Raw genomic sequence first — 20,952 nt, 5'->3', positions numbered from 1 at the left:
AATGATTGTTCATTCAACTACGAATGACACGGCCCAAAATAGGATCGCAATTTCACAAAATCATTCGATTTTGCTATGAGATAATCATACTTTTATTCAGAAAACTCATCCTCCCCGGATAGGGCCGTGGTAGATTCGAACTACATGGTTACGGTTGCAGAGATTACATTAAGCAACAGTTCGAGACCTTAGATGAAATGGCTTGTTATCAGCCATTTGTCGTCTCCCCTTAGATATGTAGTTTTAAAAATAAATTACACTTATTAGTATATGAATTCATTCTATCTTCTCGAATTACTAGCCCAAGCTTAATATATTCTGCTACTACTGATACTATTACTAATACTATTAAGAATAATAAACTGAGATCAGAATATCAAGACTGCTGTATTTATGTACTGTAGTAACTTGGTTCAATAACTCAAGGTATATGTTGTCTATAACTAACTAAATCACTGAATCTAGAAAAAAACAGGTTACAGTTTACCTTGATCGAATTGATAGCCTTGTTGAAATATTTTCTCTCGTGCAATGTCACTACGTTTCCAGGCGAATGCTAATTCTAATTGTTTGTCTGCATTAGATGATGTTTTAATTAATGAGAATAGAATAGCCAAATCTAAATCATTGGATTGATTCATATCAAACGTTGTAATTAAACTTTCATTTTGTACAATGAATTCAATCATTTTTATAGCAGAATCAACTTTCGATGGAGTACCAGAAATATTTTGTAGTTTTTGTTTTAATACAGCCAATTCCGTCTCTGAGAATCCATTAAATGTACTAGTTTATTTAAAAATAAATTAATATGTAAAAACAAAACAGTGTAGAAGTAGCAGTGTGATGCGTGCTACTGATGTCTACAGATATAATTAGTATGTAGCACCAATCGGAAGTGAAATGCCTGGAGGCAGAAGATTAAGGAGATTAAAGAGAAGAGAACGAGAACACAGAGTGATTGGTATGGAAACGAAGGAACAATCAAGTCTGAGACAATTGATTGACATTTTGAAAATGAAGTATTTACTGTATGGTTCTCAGATTTTACTAAGAAATTCTCTAATGTTATGTTAAGATACAATTAGTTGTCCCCACTAAAATTCTCCTTCGCTATAGTAGTATACAGAAGCAAATTTATAAATATGTGTAAATTAAACAAATGAAATTAATTATAATCGTGGTTGGGGTTTATGCGATAACTATGATCAATGGTTGAAGATGATTTATGGCAAAGCTCACAATTGATCACAATGTCACTATTATCTTATGCTACATCTTTAATTCCAATATTCCTTCAGATATACAGTTTTATTGTCTACTTGAATCATATTTGAAATGATTAGTTTTTCTTGTTATTAATCCAATTATATGATTTATTTCAAGCTCCACGTTGATTGTGACTAACTATGATTAAATTGATTGTTATAAACAAGACTTTACACAATATATCAAGGGAATGATTAGTTTGAATACAGTTGTAGATCATACTCATTGAGCATACCAATAAAGTATAAAATTCATCACACAGATTTGACATTTATCGTTATTCATTTCAAATTATAGAGTGGATTTTTGTTCTCTGAGCTGGATGGTTGTTTCTGATGATGTCGTTCAGAATAACGACGAAAGCTCCACAACCAAAGCATCCAGCTTACAGAACAAAACTCAAGCAAAATCATCCATCTGATTTACAAATCTTCTCCACTACACTTTGTACATGTTTATTTTCTCAACATGATTTGACAATTTCAGTTCTAAGTTAACAAGATTATAAATTATTGACAAATAAATTCTTTATAATTTTATGAATTTGTTTAAATTTTTATTTCAACCAGAATAAAAACATTCACCATGTTTTGTTTCCCTAATCACAATCCATGTACTATCAACTTGAAACATGGAGATTAACGGAGTTGACCATGTATGTAACCGATTTACCAACAGAAATTTATAAATGAAGCCATGTGAACTCGATATACATATACCACTATATATATATATATATATATATATATATATAGAGAGAGAGAGAGAGAGAGAGAGAGAACGAAGAACACCAATCTATTATTTACTGCAAAATTACAGAGTATCATAGTAAGACATTAAAACTATAAATTAAATACATTATTTGCACATCTTTCATCAGTTGTCGTTTACATGTTTCATGATTCTTTCAGTACAGTTTCTATTACAATTAGTATATGTTTGCATTCCTGTTCTCTTAACTTAGATCTCAATCTTTTGCTGCCAAGCATTCCACTTGTGATTGACGGTATATACTACATAACAACATAAGTAGTATACACCATATATATATTCGTAAATTTACGTCCAACATTTCTTTTACAGAAAAGAATGTTCAAAGTTCATTTCTGATTTTGGTTGTTTTTAATTACCATGCATATAATCACATCATCATCTGTGAACAAATATTGTTTGATGTGTTCTCTTCTAATAAATGATCAAGATGAAATAAATTCTTATGTACTGAATAGACCAATTGTTACATATGATGGATATGAGATTGTACATTAAAAGTAAACTTCAAAAGTATTAATAGTTTAAGAATGAAATCACTTCAAATATGGATAGTGTTATATATACATATATACAACTATTTGTTTTACTAGGTTGGTACAATAAAAATAGACGATGAAGCGTGCTGAACTTTGATTGAATTCTTTTTGCACTAATTCTAATCAAAAGTTCCATACATCGGTAAATTAATTTTATATCAATAAACTATGAAAAATTCAATTACTAACGAAACTCGTGATTTGTTGATCAAACGTAGGTCTGAATCTGTTGACTCGTTTATTTCCGTTTTAACAACCTACTAAAACCAAACGGCGTTTGATTAAAGCTTAGTACATAAACATAAACTTGATAAATGAATAATAATTGAATTCATTTTCTTTTTTTATATCCACATATCAACTATGTTTTATTTAATATCATTTACTATTCTGTTTGTAAAGTGTTTATAAATGATGAAGCGGCGGTCTAGAGGTTCAGGTGTTCAACTTTCAACCGCTAAGTCTCAGCTACGAATACCACTTCACCTATATCAGTTTGGGCATCCGGGTCGCATAATTATCCTTCACAGTGTGTATCTTATATCTAACAACCTGATGAATGGTTACAATTAGTAGTGTTTTTTTTGAAAATATTATTTTACAAGGTGATATCAGCAACTTACTCATTTTTCAAACGATACTCGAAAGCTAATGTTAGGATGTCAGCTGCTCGTCCAGTACCAGAACAAATCACTACAGGAACATGTTCTTTAAGACTATTTCTAGCATCAATAAAAACGTCGTGACCACCTTCAACAATTACAAGTACTACAGGAATACCGAAACCACCCTCTATAAAAAAATAACAGTTCTGTTTTTAGTAAGTATTCATTAATAAATGATAATATACAGAGTTTGATAAATATTTCATGTTTACAAATGAAAAAAATTACTCTAGAATGAGACATTAAGTTAATTAAAGTTGGTTTAACAGTGTTTAGACTCGAAATGTAAGTTCTAATTAAAATTAAATAACAACTATGAATGTATTAAACAAATTAATAATTTTTTGGAATGAACTTTTGTCGAGTTATCGACAACTGACAGTTTCGGATAACATGATCAGTAGATAATAATGTAATTAGAAGGGGGTTCTGTGGAGATTTCAGTATTTTCATAGTTGAAAGCATTAGTCAATTGAAGCTAGACCACTAAGGAAAACCTGGAAGCACTGGACTGGTAGGTCCTGGATTCGAATCTCGCCGGACGAGACCGTGGATGCGCACTGCTGAGAAGTTCCACAATAGGACGAAACGGTCGTCCAGTGCTTCCAGGTTTTCCTTGGTGGTCTAGCTTCAATTGACTCATGCTTTCAACTATGAAAATCATATAATTCACTTATTAAGTACAATTTTCTAAAATAGATGACTTCGAGTTACATCATTTAAATAAGTCAGAATAAATATCACTCATTTTCAAAATGGTTGAAGTAAAATTCAGATTTCTTACTTATTGGTTTAAATCTGAGTGTTTTTTATCTAATAATCCCTCAATTCATAGAATGGATGATTAACTGAGAATACCTAAGTAATACATAAGTAACACATATTTGTCCTTAAACTACATACTTGTTAAGCATCATTCCTTTGTTTATCAGCCATTTTAATCGTTTTTACTTTTTACTGATATAGATCTGTGTCTAAACATTGTATTATAATTATTATTAGTTTCTATATTTATAATATACGATTCGAACGATTATAAAATTTCTAAATGGTTCAATTCTAATTGCTATTATAGGATGTTATGAATATTGTTTCACACTATCCATAGATCTTGGTTAGATAACTGTTTAAAAAAAGGAAACACCAGACAGATGTTTCGCTTTAGTATGGGCCTCCTCAGCAGTTCGTACTCAGAACCCTATAGAAGATCAAACTAATGACGATGGTACGTCGTGATGAGTCCATTACGTACTTAATGGTTGACACTTATAGCTTCAATCAATTTGCAATGTTAAGTGGCTATCGACTTTCACCATTAGGAATGTTTGTCACATACCGGTTCACTTCTAATGATTATCTTTCCTTTGAAGTTAACTTCACTATAGAGAATTGTTATTCCAATGGTTCGACGTCCTGCAAATTAACAGTTATTATTAGTCGTTTAAGTAACATGCAACTTATGTAAACAATAAATTTATCCATAAATTTGAAAATTATCTAGATGAAATCTAATACATTTCACATCAAAATAAAGAATATACATATACATATTCATGATCTCAACTATTAAAATTACCATAATATCCACAAAACCCCTTCTGATAATATACATATATGTTAGCATTGAAAAAGTTTAACAATCTAACTTGGCCTTAATTTATTATTATTACTTCCTTTCTCCCTTTACTTACGTATCATATTCTCATTATTTTATTCATAATTGTTCATGATCTCACTTTATTTATTTTTTACACTTCTATGACCTTTAATGACCTTTAATTATTGTAACAAAAACATTTTAACAATCTTATTACATTCACGTTATAATTCGTTACTAACTCATTAAGTCCATTGTTGTTTTTGGCATTGAGTAATCTAGTATTATAATCTTTCTATTACATCATCTTGGTTATTCCCTGTTCACATTTCCTAATGGAACTAGTACTTTAACAAAAAATTTTCATATATATATACCATTGTACAGATTAATAATAATTTTTTTGAGAAGAGATCCCTTCACCAAACTTCATATTTTTAATCTATGAGAAGAAAAGAGATTTCATTGTTCAAAGTCTAGTTTACTTACTTTCAACAGGGAGAGCAATTTGTTTTTCTAATCTAGCTCGAAATTCAGCTGATTTACTCCCGCCATATCTTAAACGTCTACCTTCATCAACAAATATATAATGTGTATGATTTTGATTTAAAGAAACTGGAGAATCACGTGTTATAAAATCTGTAATTTCATATCGTATAGGTGTATTATGATCCTTATGAAAAGATAATGGATAAATAAAAAGCGAATTAATTACTACACTACAGTCATCTAAAGAAAAACGAACAGTTTAAAAAATTATTAAACATTGAAAAACAAAACTAAAAGTGCTTGAATTTTAATTAGACAAATTCTTTAGCTTGTAAATTCTTTACTAGAACTATGAGTATTATGTAAGCAAAGATGGATAGTGGCTAGCAGTGGAATCCAGGAGGCGCGTTTCGTCCCATTTGGGACTCATCAGCTGGATATACCTGGAACTATGTTTTTCAGTAAATAATAATCTCGTGAATTCACTTGATATTGTTTGGTTGAGTCTACTTATTGGTGCTTAGAACTGCAATTGATCATTCTCTTATTGGCACATCGAGGCAATACGCACAGTATGCACATATGCCAATAAGAGACTGACCAGTTGCAGTCCTAAACATCAATGGGAAGATTCAAACAAGTAATACTAAGTGAATTTATAAGTATTATGAATTTAATGCATTATATAACAAGGAATTAATACATAATTGTGTCAAGCGTTATACTGTTTTCGTTTATACATTTTTTTTTCTAAGTATTTAGTACCTAGAACTCCGCCTGTAGCTTCTCCGGAGGGCTACTGCCGGTCCCAAGCCCATAGAAAGGAAGGGGGTGGGGCATGGAGTTAGCGACCCCGTCCCGTAGAAAACTAACTCGCTATAAAAACGCTAACCAGAAAAAATAATTCAAACCATTTAAACTCTGCCCTGGGAGTTGAAGTAAGATTTATAACGCCTCATGATGATAGCTGAATTCCTTCGGAAGTCACGAGGCCGATGCCCCTCCTATTATTTTTCTATTTAACACCTAGAATTGTTTAATGTTATATAATTTTTCCAACAGATTGCTAATTCTTTGTAGAATAAATATATAAAGATTCAATTTTCCATCCCATATAAGCTGAACTGTATGATTCAATTCACAAAATAAGTTGATATTCTATAATGATTGTTTTCTCACATTAAAGGAATTGTATAAATAAAAACAAACTATGTTACATTGAATAGGATGAAAGAAACTAATTCATGATGGTTAATTTAAGTTGTAATAGTTTGGATATTATTTATAATTAAAAATGGTCAGAAAAAAGATATTGAAAAGCCCATTCTTTATACTAGTGGTAAGTAAAAGAAAAAAATCACTTTGAAATTTGATGAAGACGAAATTTATCGGCTATTGTTTCGGTATCTAAGTCATTTATCAATTTGTTTATTTTAATTAGTAAGTTCATGCAAAGCATAACCAGTTTCATGAGTGTAATATAATGCCTTAATTATAACTGGTTGTTAACTAGCTTGTTGTCTAAATTCTCGAATTCGGACAAGTATTTGTTCATCCATGATGATGCCATGCTTACGGTCTCACAGATGTCAAACCTCGGCGGCTTGAGACGTTATAAGATATAGCTCTGAACAGAAATTAGTGATGAGTACATTGTAGTATCTGTTTTGTTTCTTCAGAAGTGAGAAGAACTTCTTTAACTGGAATAAATCTCCCTTTGTTCTATTTTTAGGCGAACAGTATTTGCGATTAAATATAGTTCTTGCCCACTTATTATTTTTTTTATAATAATGCTTAACCCCACTTTGTTTTTTTTCAACGTTATCTGATTATCCATATGCAGCATATTTCTTTTCTGATGGCCAGTTGATATACAAGAATGCATGTATATTAAGTAAATAAAGATACAAAACGAATTGGCTATAATTATCAGTTAATTACAAAGTTTATTATATCTATTTTAGTAGTGGTTTATAATATGAATTTATGTAAAACTTTCATATTTTTGTGATCAATGTCCACGATTAATATAAGTTAGTGTTGCTACGATTTCTATCGTGTGATAGAACTTTGATTGTATAAGATCCATATTTCAAAATAAAACTAGACAACTACCACAACACTAGTGAAATTCATCTTTGTATTGGTTGTTTGAATCTTCCTATTGGTGTTTAGGATTGCAATTGATCAGTCTATTATTAGCATATGTGATAAGTGGATAACGAGATGGCGTTTGAAGCAAATGGTACTGGGTTCGAGTATCTGAGTGAAGATCAACTCTGGGATGCAAGTACATCCAGCTGACGAGTCCCAAATGGAACGAAAAGCGCATCCTGGATTCTACTGCCAGCCACCATCATTTCATATTATAATGCTGGTGAAATAGTACAATAAGTCTTTTAAACTGAGAAAAACGCTGAAGTAGAAATTTCGATATCAATAGCTAAATATCCAACTGATTGGTGTCAAATAGAACGAAACGCGTGCCCTGAATTCAATTGTATTTAAAAATCTGTGACTGAATGACATTATCGAAGCTATTTGTTCAAGATCCACATACACTCGAAAGAGCCTGATCAATTGAATCCCCACATATCAATAACAAGAAAATTGAAACCGTTTAAAACATTTTCAAACTAGACTATTTACAATGTAATCAATTATAACCAAAGTGTAAAATAATTTATTCACGATAAATAAATAAATTTTTACTGAGAATTTACTTCTGAGATAAGTGTTTGTCGGTTCAACACATAACCCCAAGGTGCAATACCAAGACAAATAAGTGATTCAGATGGTTTCCATTCATCAAAATGAAACTTTTGATCTTGTAATGCCTTGCCAACCATCCGTACAATCCCCAAATTTAATCCAGACGTTACAATCCATGCCTTGGTACTTAGTGCAGCTTGAACTAAACCCTATACATATTAAAATTGAATAGGGTTAGATAACTTTATAAAAACATTGAAAGATTCGATTTTTTTCACTCTTAATGATATGAAATATTATTATTTCTAAATGTTTACAGCTTTGAGACAACTAGAATGTCTGTAAATGCACCTTGATTGATGAAGATGTGACATTTTCATAATAAACCAAAAAGCATACAGTTTTTTTTCTCTAACTAATCAACAACAAGGTATTATGGAAAATTCCTACATATATTTAGAAATATATTTACAGAGACTAAGATTATATTACTTCCCAATGTTTTAGAAAAAAGGTGAGGAACACATCAAGCACATCTTTTGTCTGATTTTTCTCCATTCTCATGGAAACATACTGTTGGGATGATCCTGCAAATTTCTCGCAATAGACAGGACAAGCTCAGGAAAACATTAAGAAGCATTTCATCCTATCAGCGTTTGATTAGAAGTTTGGCTAGAAATATCGCGAAAATGAAAAGTCACATGTAGAGGTTCGGATTGACTGATTACTACACTGTACTATGTTTAGTAGTATTCTAAAATTTTCAGGAAAACCCAAGGAATTCTTAAATACTATAAAAATCCTATACTCTCTGTAAATAAATGAACCTTCGGAGTAAAGTGTTTCCCGCATATTTTGTGCCTTTTCTCTCGTGTTCAAGTCGCTGTGTAGTTCTAGCTTGGGGGTTACGAGACTAGCTTAGGATCCGAGTATAGAGTTCAATCAACAAGACTTATCACATACTTTTATGTAATACTAAATATAGATAAAATATAATCACAGTCGATTGAATAGATATAGGGTATATAGATATTGGAAAATTATATACAATAAAGATAATATAGATAGGCATGAATAAGTTAGAATCAATGTATGTAATTAAAGTAAGAATAATGACACATTTCAAATTTTTTTGAAAAAAATACCAAAAATATTATCTGTTCACATGTTAACAATTATTTAACTTCTCTGAACATTACAGTAACTCAATAACTGTGTTATTAAAGAATAATCACTGTTATCACAATTGATTGATCACTGGTTAGTGATCAATATCATGCGTGTCAAGTCCTTCTTAGTGCTGATCGAATGCTATCGATCAAGTTGCAATGTGGTCACTAGTTTAGGTGGCTCGACACTGCATGCAATATGTTGAGATAAGATGGTAGTTGGAGATAGTCAACAGGAAACCCTGGACCCGGGTTTCGTGCTACTTGGCACTCGTCAGCAAGGTGTACCTGTAATCTTGAGGGAACTGGTGCTCCCTGACGGATTCGACCCCGTGTCACTCAGCTTCACAGTCAGAGACGTTACCACTGAGCTATTTGGGCCGTGACTGTTATATTACCAATTTTTTATCCATCAACACAGTGAATTGGATTAAGTGTGAAATATTTAAAAGTGAGAAACAGAAACAATAAACTTAGATTCTATGCTATACAACAATGTGAGAAAATGGTAATCCCTCCTTCCACTAATGACTCGTTTAATTTTATCATTACTAAGTCATTCAATTAGTAAGTGTTTCATCGTTTTAATGTAGAAAACACGTATACTCTTGTTACTACATGTTATATTATTTGGATAATAAAATGTTGTGATTGAATGCGAAACTTAATATTTAACTTCTATATGTGGTTTGTTGGACTAGCTAATTTGATTTTGAAAATATGTTTTATAACATTATCTCACAGATAAGAGGGTAAATTAAAAAGCAAAACAAAAGAACTGGGACAAGTATCTGCAGCTTTATTACAGTATTACTAACAACAAATTATTTACGTTATTTTTAACTTACGTTATGAACAGATAACTGTCAGACCACCATTGGAAACATGAAAGCACTGGACGACCGTTTCGTCCTAGTATGGAACTTTTCAGCAGTAGGCATCCACGATCCCGTCTACAGGCTTCTAACGAAATACCTTGGTTCTCGCGCGCGAACTCGACATATAGACCGCTGGGTCTGCATCCAACGGTGCTAATGTCTAGCTTCAACTAATCCACGACATTTAGCAACCATCTTTCATTGTCTTCGGTGGGGAACTGCCTCACACCCGACGCGGTTGAACTCCACTGGTTACTGCTTCTCACTAGAACTCTGAGAATCACCTTTCAAAGCTAGTCGCTAGAGGTTAAGCGTTCGCGCGCGAGACAGGAGGTCCTGAGTTCGAATCCCGGGAGCGCGACCGTGAATGCACACTGTTGGTGGACGAAATGCCCGTCCAGTGCTCCCAGGTTTTTACCGGTGGTCTGACACTGATCAGTTCATGATCTCACTTTGTTATAATTTTTATTGCTAATAAACAACCCAGCTACTCATATTGCTTAGTATTCTTATACGATGACACTCGACAAGACCCCAAAATCAGAACACGTTGAGCAGGAACGAAATTGCACTCAAAATGACAAGGGTAGGTGAACAGCAATCAATCGTTAGAAAAACGTTCATATATTCATAGTATATGCATAAGAAGCTTCTAGATGTTTCTCCAATAATTCGCCAGAGGTGATTGGTTTAGAATTAGCCAATCAGCGTGCACCATCACGATCATGCACATAACATGCCTTAATCCGGTTTATTTCCCGCTAACACACTTATAATCCAACAATTTCCACAACCCTATACTGATACGTTATTTTTAGCTTGAAATATCGATGAAAATCTTCTTGAAGATCTGCATTTATAGCTTTCTTTTATAACACAAAATATTTTAATTCATCAATAAGTGCATTATGGCCTTGATATTAATATATGAATAAGATGAACAAGTATAAATTTAGTCAAATAATGATTAATCTACAAATTCTATAAATAACTGAAATTATGTCACTATTTAGAAATATAATACTTTGTAATACATTCTGGTTAGGATGTAATTCAAGCATATCCATTAATCATATAGCTAAATGATGTAATTATGCTGATATTTCCTCACAGGTAGTATTGTAGTGATCAAGAACACTGGTGGGACAATCGAATGTATTTAAACACAAGTTACAAGCTATCTTACTAAGATCTGATAACCATACAGCAAACAGTTAATTTGCAAAATAACAATCAACTGTTCCTTCTGTAAATATCAATCCATCTTCTGTAATTTCATTGTTTATGCATTTACCTACCAAGTGCGCTTCATTTCAGTTCTTTTCTTATCGGTTTTCTTCCAAAATACATTCTATGTCTGACCATCGCCCTATACTACTTATGGGGATATAAGTAGACCACACCACAGTATTGGAAATCATTTGCAAATAGGTGTGATCACAATTTACAAATCAAATAAAGCTTAATGAATGTCAGCAAACAAAGTGTTATCACATTCTTTAGATAAATACTAGGGAAAATGTATTATTTCAAGTTTATTATTGTTAAGTAAACTATTATAATAAAATCAAAAAGTCGATTTTATTATAGAAGTAGAAATTTTTATAACACTGAACAATAATCATTTTAGTTCCATACTTTGGAATCTTTCAAGGTAGTTGATAAACCATCAAGGTTCCATTCTTTTGAAATTTGTTGGAACCATTATGATAACAGGTGTTAGAAACCTAATTTATATATTTAGAAGGAACTATTTGTTAATCTTTCTCTGACTTTTTGACGTTTGTCTATTATTTAATCACTTGGTCTTTTGTTACCATCAGTATTGTAGAATGTTCTACATAATATAAGTATTTGAAATATTTTACCTAATCTCTTAAATTTATCTAATTCCTCAATATACAGCACTGATGTGTGTTCGGAACGATTTCTACCTAAAGTCATCTGTGCAAGTAATGACAACCCCTACTGTAATTACTACAGGTTGTAAGCATCTGACTAGAAGTCAATGAAATATAGTGAATTCACGTTGTTCTGCTCAAATCTTTGTTATTGATATCGTCAAAATGACCCATAATAATGATGATAATAATGGTAATAATATAGTGGACCTTTAAAGGTTACTTTAACAATTTATTAAGCAACAAGGGGAAATAGTTGCAAAGAAAATTAGTTCTAAACTGATAGAAGGAAGGAGTCCTGACTACTTCATGCTTTTTTTCAAAATCAAATCGCAAAACGCTGATTAGTCTATTTTAAACCAATTAGAGTGAGTGTACGTATTTGCATGTTACAGGATTCTAATGAAAACTTTTTAAATTTTTTATTCGTCTATTTTTGATTTTCGGGCTGATTGTAATATTCATTAGCCCCATCCAATTCTAATTTTGATTTGGTAGACGTAATGTGAAGTACAGTGTTCAAGAAATACTAAAGAGTGAAAGAATATGATTTAAACTTTTAATTAAATATGCTCAGTTTCCCAGGTGAAATAGTCATTAAGGGAACTCTGAAGAAGTATTATGCATACTGTTCATTCAAATCTATTAGGTTAAAAACAAGAACTGATGAACATTAACAATTGATCATATATTGAACTAAGAAATGTAACAAATATAATAACTAACCGAATAGAAAACATCTTTTTTATGTCCATCAAGAACAAAACTCTTTGCACCACCAATAACAGATATGCACAGACTTGGTTTTTCCGGTTCCATCATTTTCCAATAATCTTTCATTAGTATCATTACATCTTCAAGTCTATCTTCATCCGAAATTCGAACAAACTGGAATCGTACAGAATGGAAATAATATGTTGAAAGTATAAAAAAGAATTAGTTAACTTTATATATATATATGGACCACTATGCCAGAACCATGCTTCTGAGCATTATATATCCACTGAAGTCAGAGCAATGTTTCCTTCTCTGTTTTTCATTTTTTTAATTTCACCTCTCAATCTGTTGATGTGTAAAGTTCCAAAAACTGGACCAATAATAACAACAACTTGAATCGAAAACAAATAATTATCAACGTTGGGTGATGTTAAATTAGTCTACTTCCACTAGAAACGACAGAATACTTGTATAATTAATAGATGAAAGAAACTTTATTTTGACTTGAGTAGATGATGGGTTTTTCTTTTGAACCATCTTTCTTTCTTTCATCTTATGGTAAGTTTATACTTCAGATCAATCAGTTAATTTAAATAATTAGAATACCCTAACATTGAAAAGTATTCAACATTTCTTTGATAATTGTATAAAATTAATTAATCCACATACTTATTAAGCGCAAAAATAATGTTGATATAGTACTCAATAAGTTTATTTAGTAAAGTACACCATAAAAGTGACACCACATTATTATTTAAAGATAGAAAAATATGTAACAAAATGGTAATTACAAGAAAGGGAGATGAATTTATTATTAGTTTTCTACATGTGACAAAGTCACTGCTGCTCTTTCACAACGTAGATATTATTTGCAAAGATGGATAGTGGCTAGTAGTGGAATCCAGGACGCGCGTTTCGTCCTATTTCGAACTCGTCAGCTGGATGCACCTGCATCTCAGAGTTGATATTCACTCTGGGACTCGAACCCAGTACCTTTCGCTTCAAACGCCATTGCGTTATCCACTCAGCTACTGAGTCCTGATAGCCACTTGCTCGTGCAATGGGGTGAAGTTTGAATTCACTTAGTATTATTAAGCTATATGTGGCTGTGAATGTGGGAGGCAGTCATTAATAAACTGGGGATAATTCAAGTCTATTATTTGCATATGTGCATACTGTGCGTATTGCCTCGATATAGCCTTAATTCACAATCATTATAAGCAAAGATATTATTTGTTAGAAATTCGAAAATTACAATAGATTTTGATCCATCGTTCAAATATTTGTACTTTCATAAAATTTTGTGTTGTGAAGAATAGAGCTAAAAGTTTAGTGATGAGTATCCTTCTGAAAAGTTTATGTCTACTAGTGACTAGGTTTTCCATGGTGATCTAGCTTCAATTGACTCACGCTTTCAACTATGAAAATACCAAATCTCCACAAAACCCCTTCTGACAATAATAACACAAAGAAACATATTACATGTCGTTAGTTCCAGCATTTCTCGACATATTATATAGATGTTACGTGGTTGAAGGCAGTTGGTAGAAAGCCATGGACCTAAGTTTCGTGCTAGTTGGCACATATCAGTCAGATATACTTGAAATCTAAAGAGGATTGGTGAAATAATGCTAAAAAACTTAAAAGTTTCAAATGTCGCACTACTGAGTTAATCGAGCCGCGACTGACCACCCATTAGCAATGTCATATACAACTAACTGATTAACGAGTAGTCACGATAGGTGGTTGGAAGTAATTGATAAGAAACCCAATGCCTTAAGTCTTGGGTTATTTGGTCTTCATCAGCCAAATTAAAACTTGATTGACAGGATTCAATCAGCACTAAAGAACTAAACGAACATAACAGTGATCATTGCTTAATGATCAACTGATTATAAATCAAGAGTATGGGTTAGAAAACTAACAAGTAATTTAACAAGTACGAGTAGATATAGTAAGCACGGAATACGTAAACTCGCATATCGATGATTATTAAATGCTTCGGAATCATAATGAAGTCACTGAATAATTTATCATCACAGATCTATATATCCTATAACGTGGACTTTAAGAAATGAATACTAAGACTAATAACCCTGCACAGCTTCTTTAGCACAACAAGTTATCATTTTCAAAATGTTTCAAATTTGTTGCTAGCAAGAATGTGCAGCGAAAAGGATCACTTGAGTTCTCATTAAGAATAGTGAGTGATTATTTTTCGTTGTTTAATCTAGGCCATTATTAAGAATATTTGATAAATACAAATTACACTGCAACTACTATAAACAGTAGTTGAGATTGTAGACAAATTAGAATATTTCATGTTATATGTTCTGGCATGATCTTTTATTACAGTAAAAAAAATGTGTCCTATTAAATACAAATATGAAAGATGATATATAAATGATAAAATAATAATTCAGGAATTCAATATATGAAACTAAAGTTAATCTTTCAATGGTCTTATTGTTTGTTTTACATAGACTACATCTATTATGAACAGAATTTACGGAACATAATAACTAAGATAAACAAAATTAGACGCGAAAATTTGAAAATGATCTCTTCAAATTTCAAATATAAATGAACAAAACCACAAAGAATAGTATAATAAGTTGTCAGACACACCTACTACTTATAGAATAATTATAAACCGCTTGACCCTAAAAAGAAAGTGGAGTTTATTTATCTCAATCAACTACTGAGGGGAAAATATCTAAACAAAACGGTCATGGTAATTAATAATCTGTATAAATAATTAAATGAGAAATACAACAATGCCAACCCAATAAGACCAATCAGAAGTTACCTCTGTTGGTTTTTGAATAGGCGAATCAGAGAATTCAATTTGACCAAAAGCATTCGTCGGTCCAATAATTTTTATATCATTCGATTCTGTCCACGTATTATCATTATTATTCTTGATCATGTTCTCATCTATAGAACTAAATTATAAGTCATAAGTCTATCACATACAGTCATGATGTTTGTAGTCCAGCTCTCCACAATAGCATCTAAAGAAACTGTATAGAAAAACCTGAATATTACTGAAGGTGACCATGTGGACGCTGAGGTTTAGTGGGATCTGGTACAAACTTTACACACTCTTTATATTTGAAACATCTAAGTATAAAGTTGTTTTTTTTCTGAAAGAAAGAAATATTATTTTCAAAGACCCTAGATGCATACTGTTCCTTGCCGTTCCGAAATCCGACTCCTGAAGGCCTTTTTCGCTCGTATAACAGCTGTGGCAAAGCGTCCTGAAATAATGAAAATAATAAAAAGCTGGTTGATTATTCTAGGCACTAAAAGGTTAAAATAACTCGTAATAAACACAGGGAAAGGACCCTGGTTACAACATATAATGCTTGTGATCTAGAGCAATAGCAAGGCAATCCGGACAAGATGCACATATGCCAATGATAGAATGATCAACTGCAGTCCTAAACATCAAACAACCAATGCAAAAATGAATTAAAACTTCAGGCGATTGCACAAGCTAGTGGCTAACTGGTCTCAGTAACTAAGTATAAAGCACGATGGCGTTTAAAGCGAACGGTACTGGGTTCGAGTCACAGAGTGAAGATCAACACTGGTACGCAGGTACATTCAACTGACGAGCCCAAATAGGACGAAACGAGCGTTCTGGATTCCACTGCTAGACACCATCCATCTCTGCTTGTCTATAACGGTTTGAAAGTTTTCATGCTTCACAAACGTCGTACACATGCTTAAAAGTCAATTTCGAGCCATATCACCTAGTCGCTTCGATCATTATTGACGATAATTGCACCTACCCACAGAAATCGAACAAACAGGTGATCATTTTATGGACATAAAACATGTTTGTATTTAACCGCTCTAATATTCCTTTTAACATACTACTACTCGAATCAACAACACGCGTCGAAGACAGTGGTTGAATACATGTAGAACGTCTGCAAGCCGTGGTACTGCCAAGGGTGAGGAGAGTTCGCTCCACTTCTCGAAATGCTCTCACATGGCCACGCGTACACAATCACTCCCAGGGAAGTCCTACTCAATGCATTCCCAAGGTATTACTGTTGTTTACGAAATTGAGAGGACGAAAAGAGAATGTCTGGTACTTTAACCGGATTGGTGGACACGGAAAGTCCACCTAGAGAAATTGGAAAACCCTGAGTTCAAACGAACGGTGCATATGGGCTCCAGAATTCCGAAGGAACAAACGGTGTATGGACCAATCGTTGGTCATCGGCTACCATGGGACTGCACCTCCTGATGTTGCTCTACTGTCTTGTGGATTAGACCTTTAGGTTAAAGGCTGCGGATGTGGCCCCCTAAAAAAGTCGTGCTTCGATTTGGGCACCCGGGCAGTATCACAACCCACAAACAAATCAAATGAAATGACAAACAATACTGGAAATACTATTCTCGCTTCAATTAAAATTCAAACAATTCACATTCATTTGATAACATTTATTTTTATTTTTTTTATATGCTACGTCACCTATCTACTCCCTTCTATTCTCACTTTGTGTATGCTTATTTTCCAACTTCAACAGCAGCTCTCCTATAGTGGAAACCCTGTTATATCCAAACGATCTCGAGTTACTGACCGGTCGAAAATTGAATGCTACCACCGAATACGAATACTGAAACAGTCTTTCTGAAACCACGTATACCATTCAAACTGGCTTCCTTCAACGTTCACACACTAATGCAGATTGGACAACAGATAGGATTAGCTATGTCTTTAGAAAATCTTAATATCGACGTCTGTTGTCTACCCGAGACCCGTATTAAAGACTCTATTAAAGTGCTACAAATTCGTTTCCCATCTGTCTCTTCAAAAATCCTGTTTCACGTGCGTTTATCAGGAGATCCTGTGACATCTTCGTCTGGTTTTGCTGGCGTCGGTGTCGCACTAAGCGATAGAGTTGAAACAGCACTGATCAATTGGATTCCCACTAACAATCGGTTATGTGTGTTAGATTAGAAAGTTCCATCAACGTGAGAAAAAACCGGTGTCAGAGACGATGTTTTTTCGTCATCTCCGCCAATACTCCAACAGATTGCAGTCCGGATGTGATCAAGGATGTCTTACCATCAGCTGAAAGTTCTTCTACAGAAAGTGCGCCCGATAGACATTGTGGTACTAGCCGGATACGTGTATGCACAGGCCGGGCATCTAGGCACAGAAGAGAGTCGTTTATTTAGCCGATGGGGACTTGTTGGTTTGTGTTCAGATAACAGAAACAGTCTGCTGCGATTGTTAGCAGACCACAACCTATTTTGGCTAGCACTAACTACAGGAACAATCATCTCTGATGTGCAACCTGGCGTCCACTCCCTGAATCTCAAGCCTGGACTCAGATTGATCACATCGCGATCAGCTACCGCCGGCGTGCTATGTTTTATGGTTTAGGAATAGGTTGGAAGAAAGCAAGGGGCGGCCAGACCAAAACGTGGTACAAATCCATGAAGTCACTGACAAGTGGACTGAGCCATGTTGATAGGTGTAGACTACATGGGTGGGATTCGCGAGATGATAGCAACCGATGGTTAGAGACCTTGAATGACATGGCTCAAAATCGTTTGCAGTGGCGAAGGTGCATCCACTCTTTGTGTTCTCTCAAGTTCTAATCTTCTGAATTCTTCGTGTCCCTTTCTTTTTTTTCTATCCGAATTTATTTCAGTGGATTATACTCCTTCAATTACATCTTCAAACCCTAATCTTTCCGATTACCGCTTATATTTTTACTACCTCTACCACTATGGGATTTGAATCGATAAATGCATCTCTGTGATAATGTGGTATGGCAACTCGAACTGATGTACGTACGCACAAAGTTCTATGTTGCGACTGACTGATCGCTGGCGTGGTTGTGTACAAGACTGACGCCCCTTTTGGAGTACCCATCTGGACTCTGATCATGCCCTGGTTTAGGCTAATCTTACTTTACTTTTCAGTAGCCAACGAATTGACCGTCATCAACGGATTGATGTCAGTAAGTTGGTTGTAGATCCTGTTGCAACTAAATATCAATTCGAGCTAGGTTCAAGGCTAGCTACCAGCCCACCGAAAAGTATAGGTGAGCATTGGGTGAAATTGTATGACGCCATGAAAATGACTAGTAAAGTCTCTTGTGGCTTCGTGAAACGTCTCGCTTCTAAGCTTCGCGTTTCTTCAGGCTCCTTACAACTTATTGAAGCCTGTCGGTCTACTCCGGATGACCGTGAGTTTGGCCGCAAACGACGATACTACGTATTGAACTTGGGCAAAGCTTGCGTAAGGACCGAGAAGCCTGGTAGTCGGAGTGTGTCAACAAGTTTTAAGCAGTAGCTGCATCTAATAACTGCCGGAAACTTTTTCGAGTCATCCAAGTCAATGTCAGCAAGAAGTTTGTTGTGAGCGAAACAATCTGTGAGGATGACAGGATGCCAATCACCGACATCTATAGACGTCTTAGACGATGAGCAGAGTTTTTCGAGGAGCAGTTCAACTGGTCTGCTGCTTCGGCAACATAGATTAGACTGCTCTGTCTTCCATGGCCTGTGACGACTGATCCACCTAACGAGACGAAAGTCCGCAAGGAACCCCAACTATTGAAGCTCTACAAGTCACCAGGTCCAGATGACTGACCTCCGTCCCTTCTAAAATAATGGTGGTGACATTCTGGTTAAGCAACTGTCTGAGTTGTTTGCAAAGTTTTGAGAGTTAGAGAGTATTTCAACATCATGGAATGAGTCAATAGTTGTTACTATGTTTAAAAAGGGTTCACATCGTTTCTGTAACAACTATCGGGGGATGAGTCTACTTCCAAATGTGTCCAAACTATTAGCTTCCATCACACTTCGTAGATTGTTCAAAACCCGAGAAGGATTGACTCGTGAGGAGCAGGCTGGTTTTCGTTATGGTCGAGGATGCACTGACCATATCTTCACCATCCGCTAAATGTTAGAACATCGTCATACTTATCACAGGCCAACAATCGTAGTGTTTCTAGATATCAGGGCTGCCTTCGATTCGTTGGACAGGACTGTTCTCTGGGATTGTCTATTGAAGAAGGGTGTGCTTGAGAAGTTTATTAAGATCTTAAAAGCCCTATATACAAACACCTCAGGTAGAGTGAGGGCGTGATGATGAGATCAATCCATGTATAGTGAAAGCCGGAGAGACGTATGCTTATCTGGGCCATCTTTGGCGCCTTCGTGATGTTAATCTGGCTGTAAAAAGTCGGATCTACAACGCGTCGATTAGAGCAGTTTTTCTCTATACTTGTGAGACCTAGTTTCTAAGAGTTGAGGATGTTAGGCGACTCTCTGTGTTTGATCATCGTTGTCTCGGAAGGATTGCTGACATCTAGTGGCAACACCATGATAATAGTGCAGAGGTTCGGCATCATGTGTTCGGGCGCAGAGACGATGATTCAATTGGTGTCACCATCTTGAAACACCGACTTCGATGGGTTGGACATGTTCTACGAATGTCGTCCCAGAGAATTCCTCTTTAACTGGAAGAATTCCTTATGGTTGTACCTTTTCCAACTGAACAGCCTCACCCATTATTATTTTATTATTTCACTTCCATACATTAATTTCTCTTCGTTATTGTTCTCCTTATTCTTATACACACTTGACATTCTCTATCTCTTCATATTCTCATTGTTATTGTGTGGCGCACATGTACTGGGTGCCCTCCGTATCAACATTCATGTGTTCACATAGATAAATATTACTAATCTGCAAGCCACATTAAGTGATAAAGATTTACAAGCTCACAAGCAAATTTATCACCTTCTCCTAGTATTTTTCGTCTGACCTCAACATTGTTCGCAATATAATTCCACTATCCGCAAACAATTTTTTAAACATACCTATACTAAAGCACTAGTAACTTATGAATGTCATTTACTTTTAAGACGTAGGCAGTATCATCTCAGCCTAAACGAGAATGGGTATATCACTTTTACCACAAGCGACATAAGTTGGTAAAAGCCAGGTGAGCTTCGTAAATTCATGCCTAGGTTTCAACAGAAACCAGCCTAAGAGGGCTGATCAGAGGTGTGGTAATCAGCCCACGTAACTAAATCAATTCTTGTCACTGGCATAGGTATTATCACAGATTGTTTCTCAAGTAAAACTTCTTATTCAGAGTAAAGGAAACATATCTGCATTTTCGCTTCTCAGTAGTTGTCTGAACCGATTCCTTCTTAGATTTCTGCTGTTTTGTCATAAATATTCTAATGAAAGTAAATTTTAC

At 34.3% G+C, this 20,952-nt stretch overlaps 1 protein-coding gene across 1 annotated transcript in view; it reads right to left on the bottom strand.

Annotated features, from left to right (window-relative positions):
* Smp_165170 (putative transient receptor potential cation channel,subfamily m, member) overlaps window positions 1-20,952 on the bottom strand; it is a gene marked incomplete at its 3' end in the record, with an annotated part of 56,457 nt that overhangs the window by 30,682 nt on the left and 4,823 nt on the right. Inside the window, exons 2-10 of the mRNA XM_018799457.1 lie at window positions 15,897-15,967; window positions 15,756-15,853; window positions 15,684-15,721; window positions 15,517-15,644; window positions 12,717-12,878; window positions 8,054-8,251; window positions 5,331-5,514; window positions 3,203-3,371; window positions 488-786 (exon numbers count right to left, since the gene is read on the bottom strand). Coding sequence (XP_018651244.1) covers window positions 488-786; window positions 3,203-3,371; window positions 5,331-5,514; window positions 8,054-8,251; window positions 12,717-12,878; window positions 15,517-15,644; window positions 15,684-15,721; window positions 15,756-15,853; window positions 15,897-15,967 — 1,347 coding nt within the window. The remainder of the gene's footprint in view (window positions 1-487; window positions 787-3,202; window positions 3,372-5,330; window positions 5,515-8,053; window positions 8,252-12,716; window positions 12,879-15,516; window positions 15,645-15,683; window positions 15,722-15,755; window positions 15,854-15,896; window positions 15,968-20,952) is intronic.

This window comes from Schistosoma mansoni, chromosome 3 (assembly GCF_000237925.1).
Source record: "Schistosoma mansoni strain Puerto Rico chromosome 3, complete genome".
NCBI lineage: Eukaryota > Metazoa > Platyhelminthes > Trematoda > Strigeidida > Schistosomatidae > Schistosoma > Schistosoma mansoni.
Note: the sequence above shows the minus strand (reverse complement) of the source record. Positions and strands in the feature narration are given on the sequence as shown.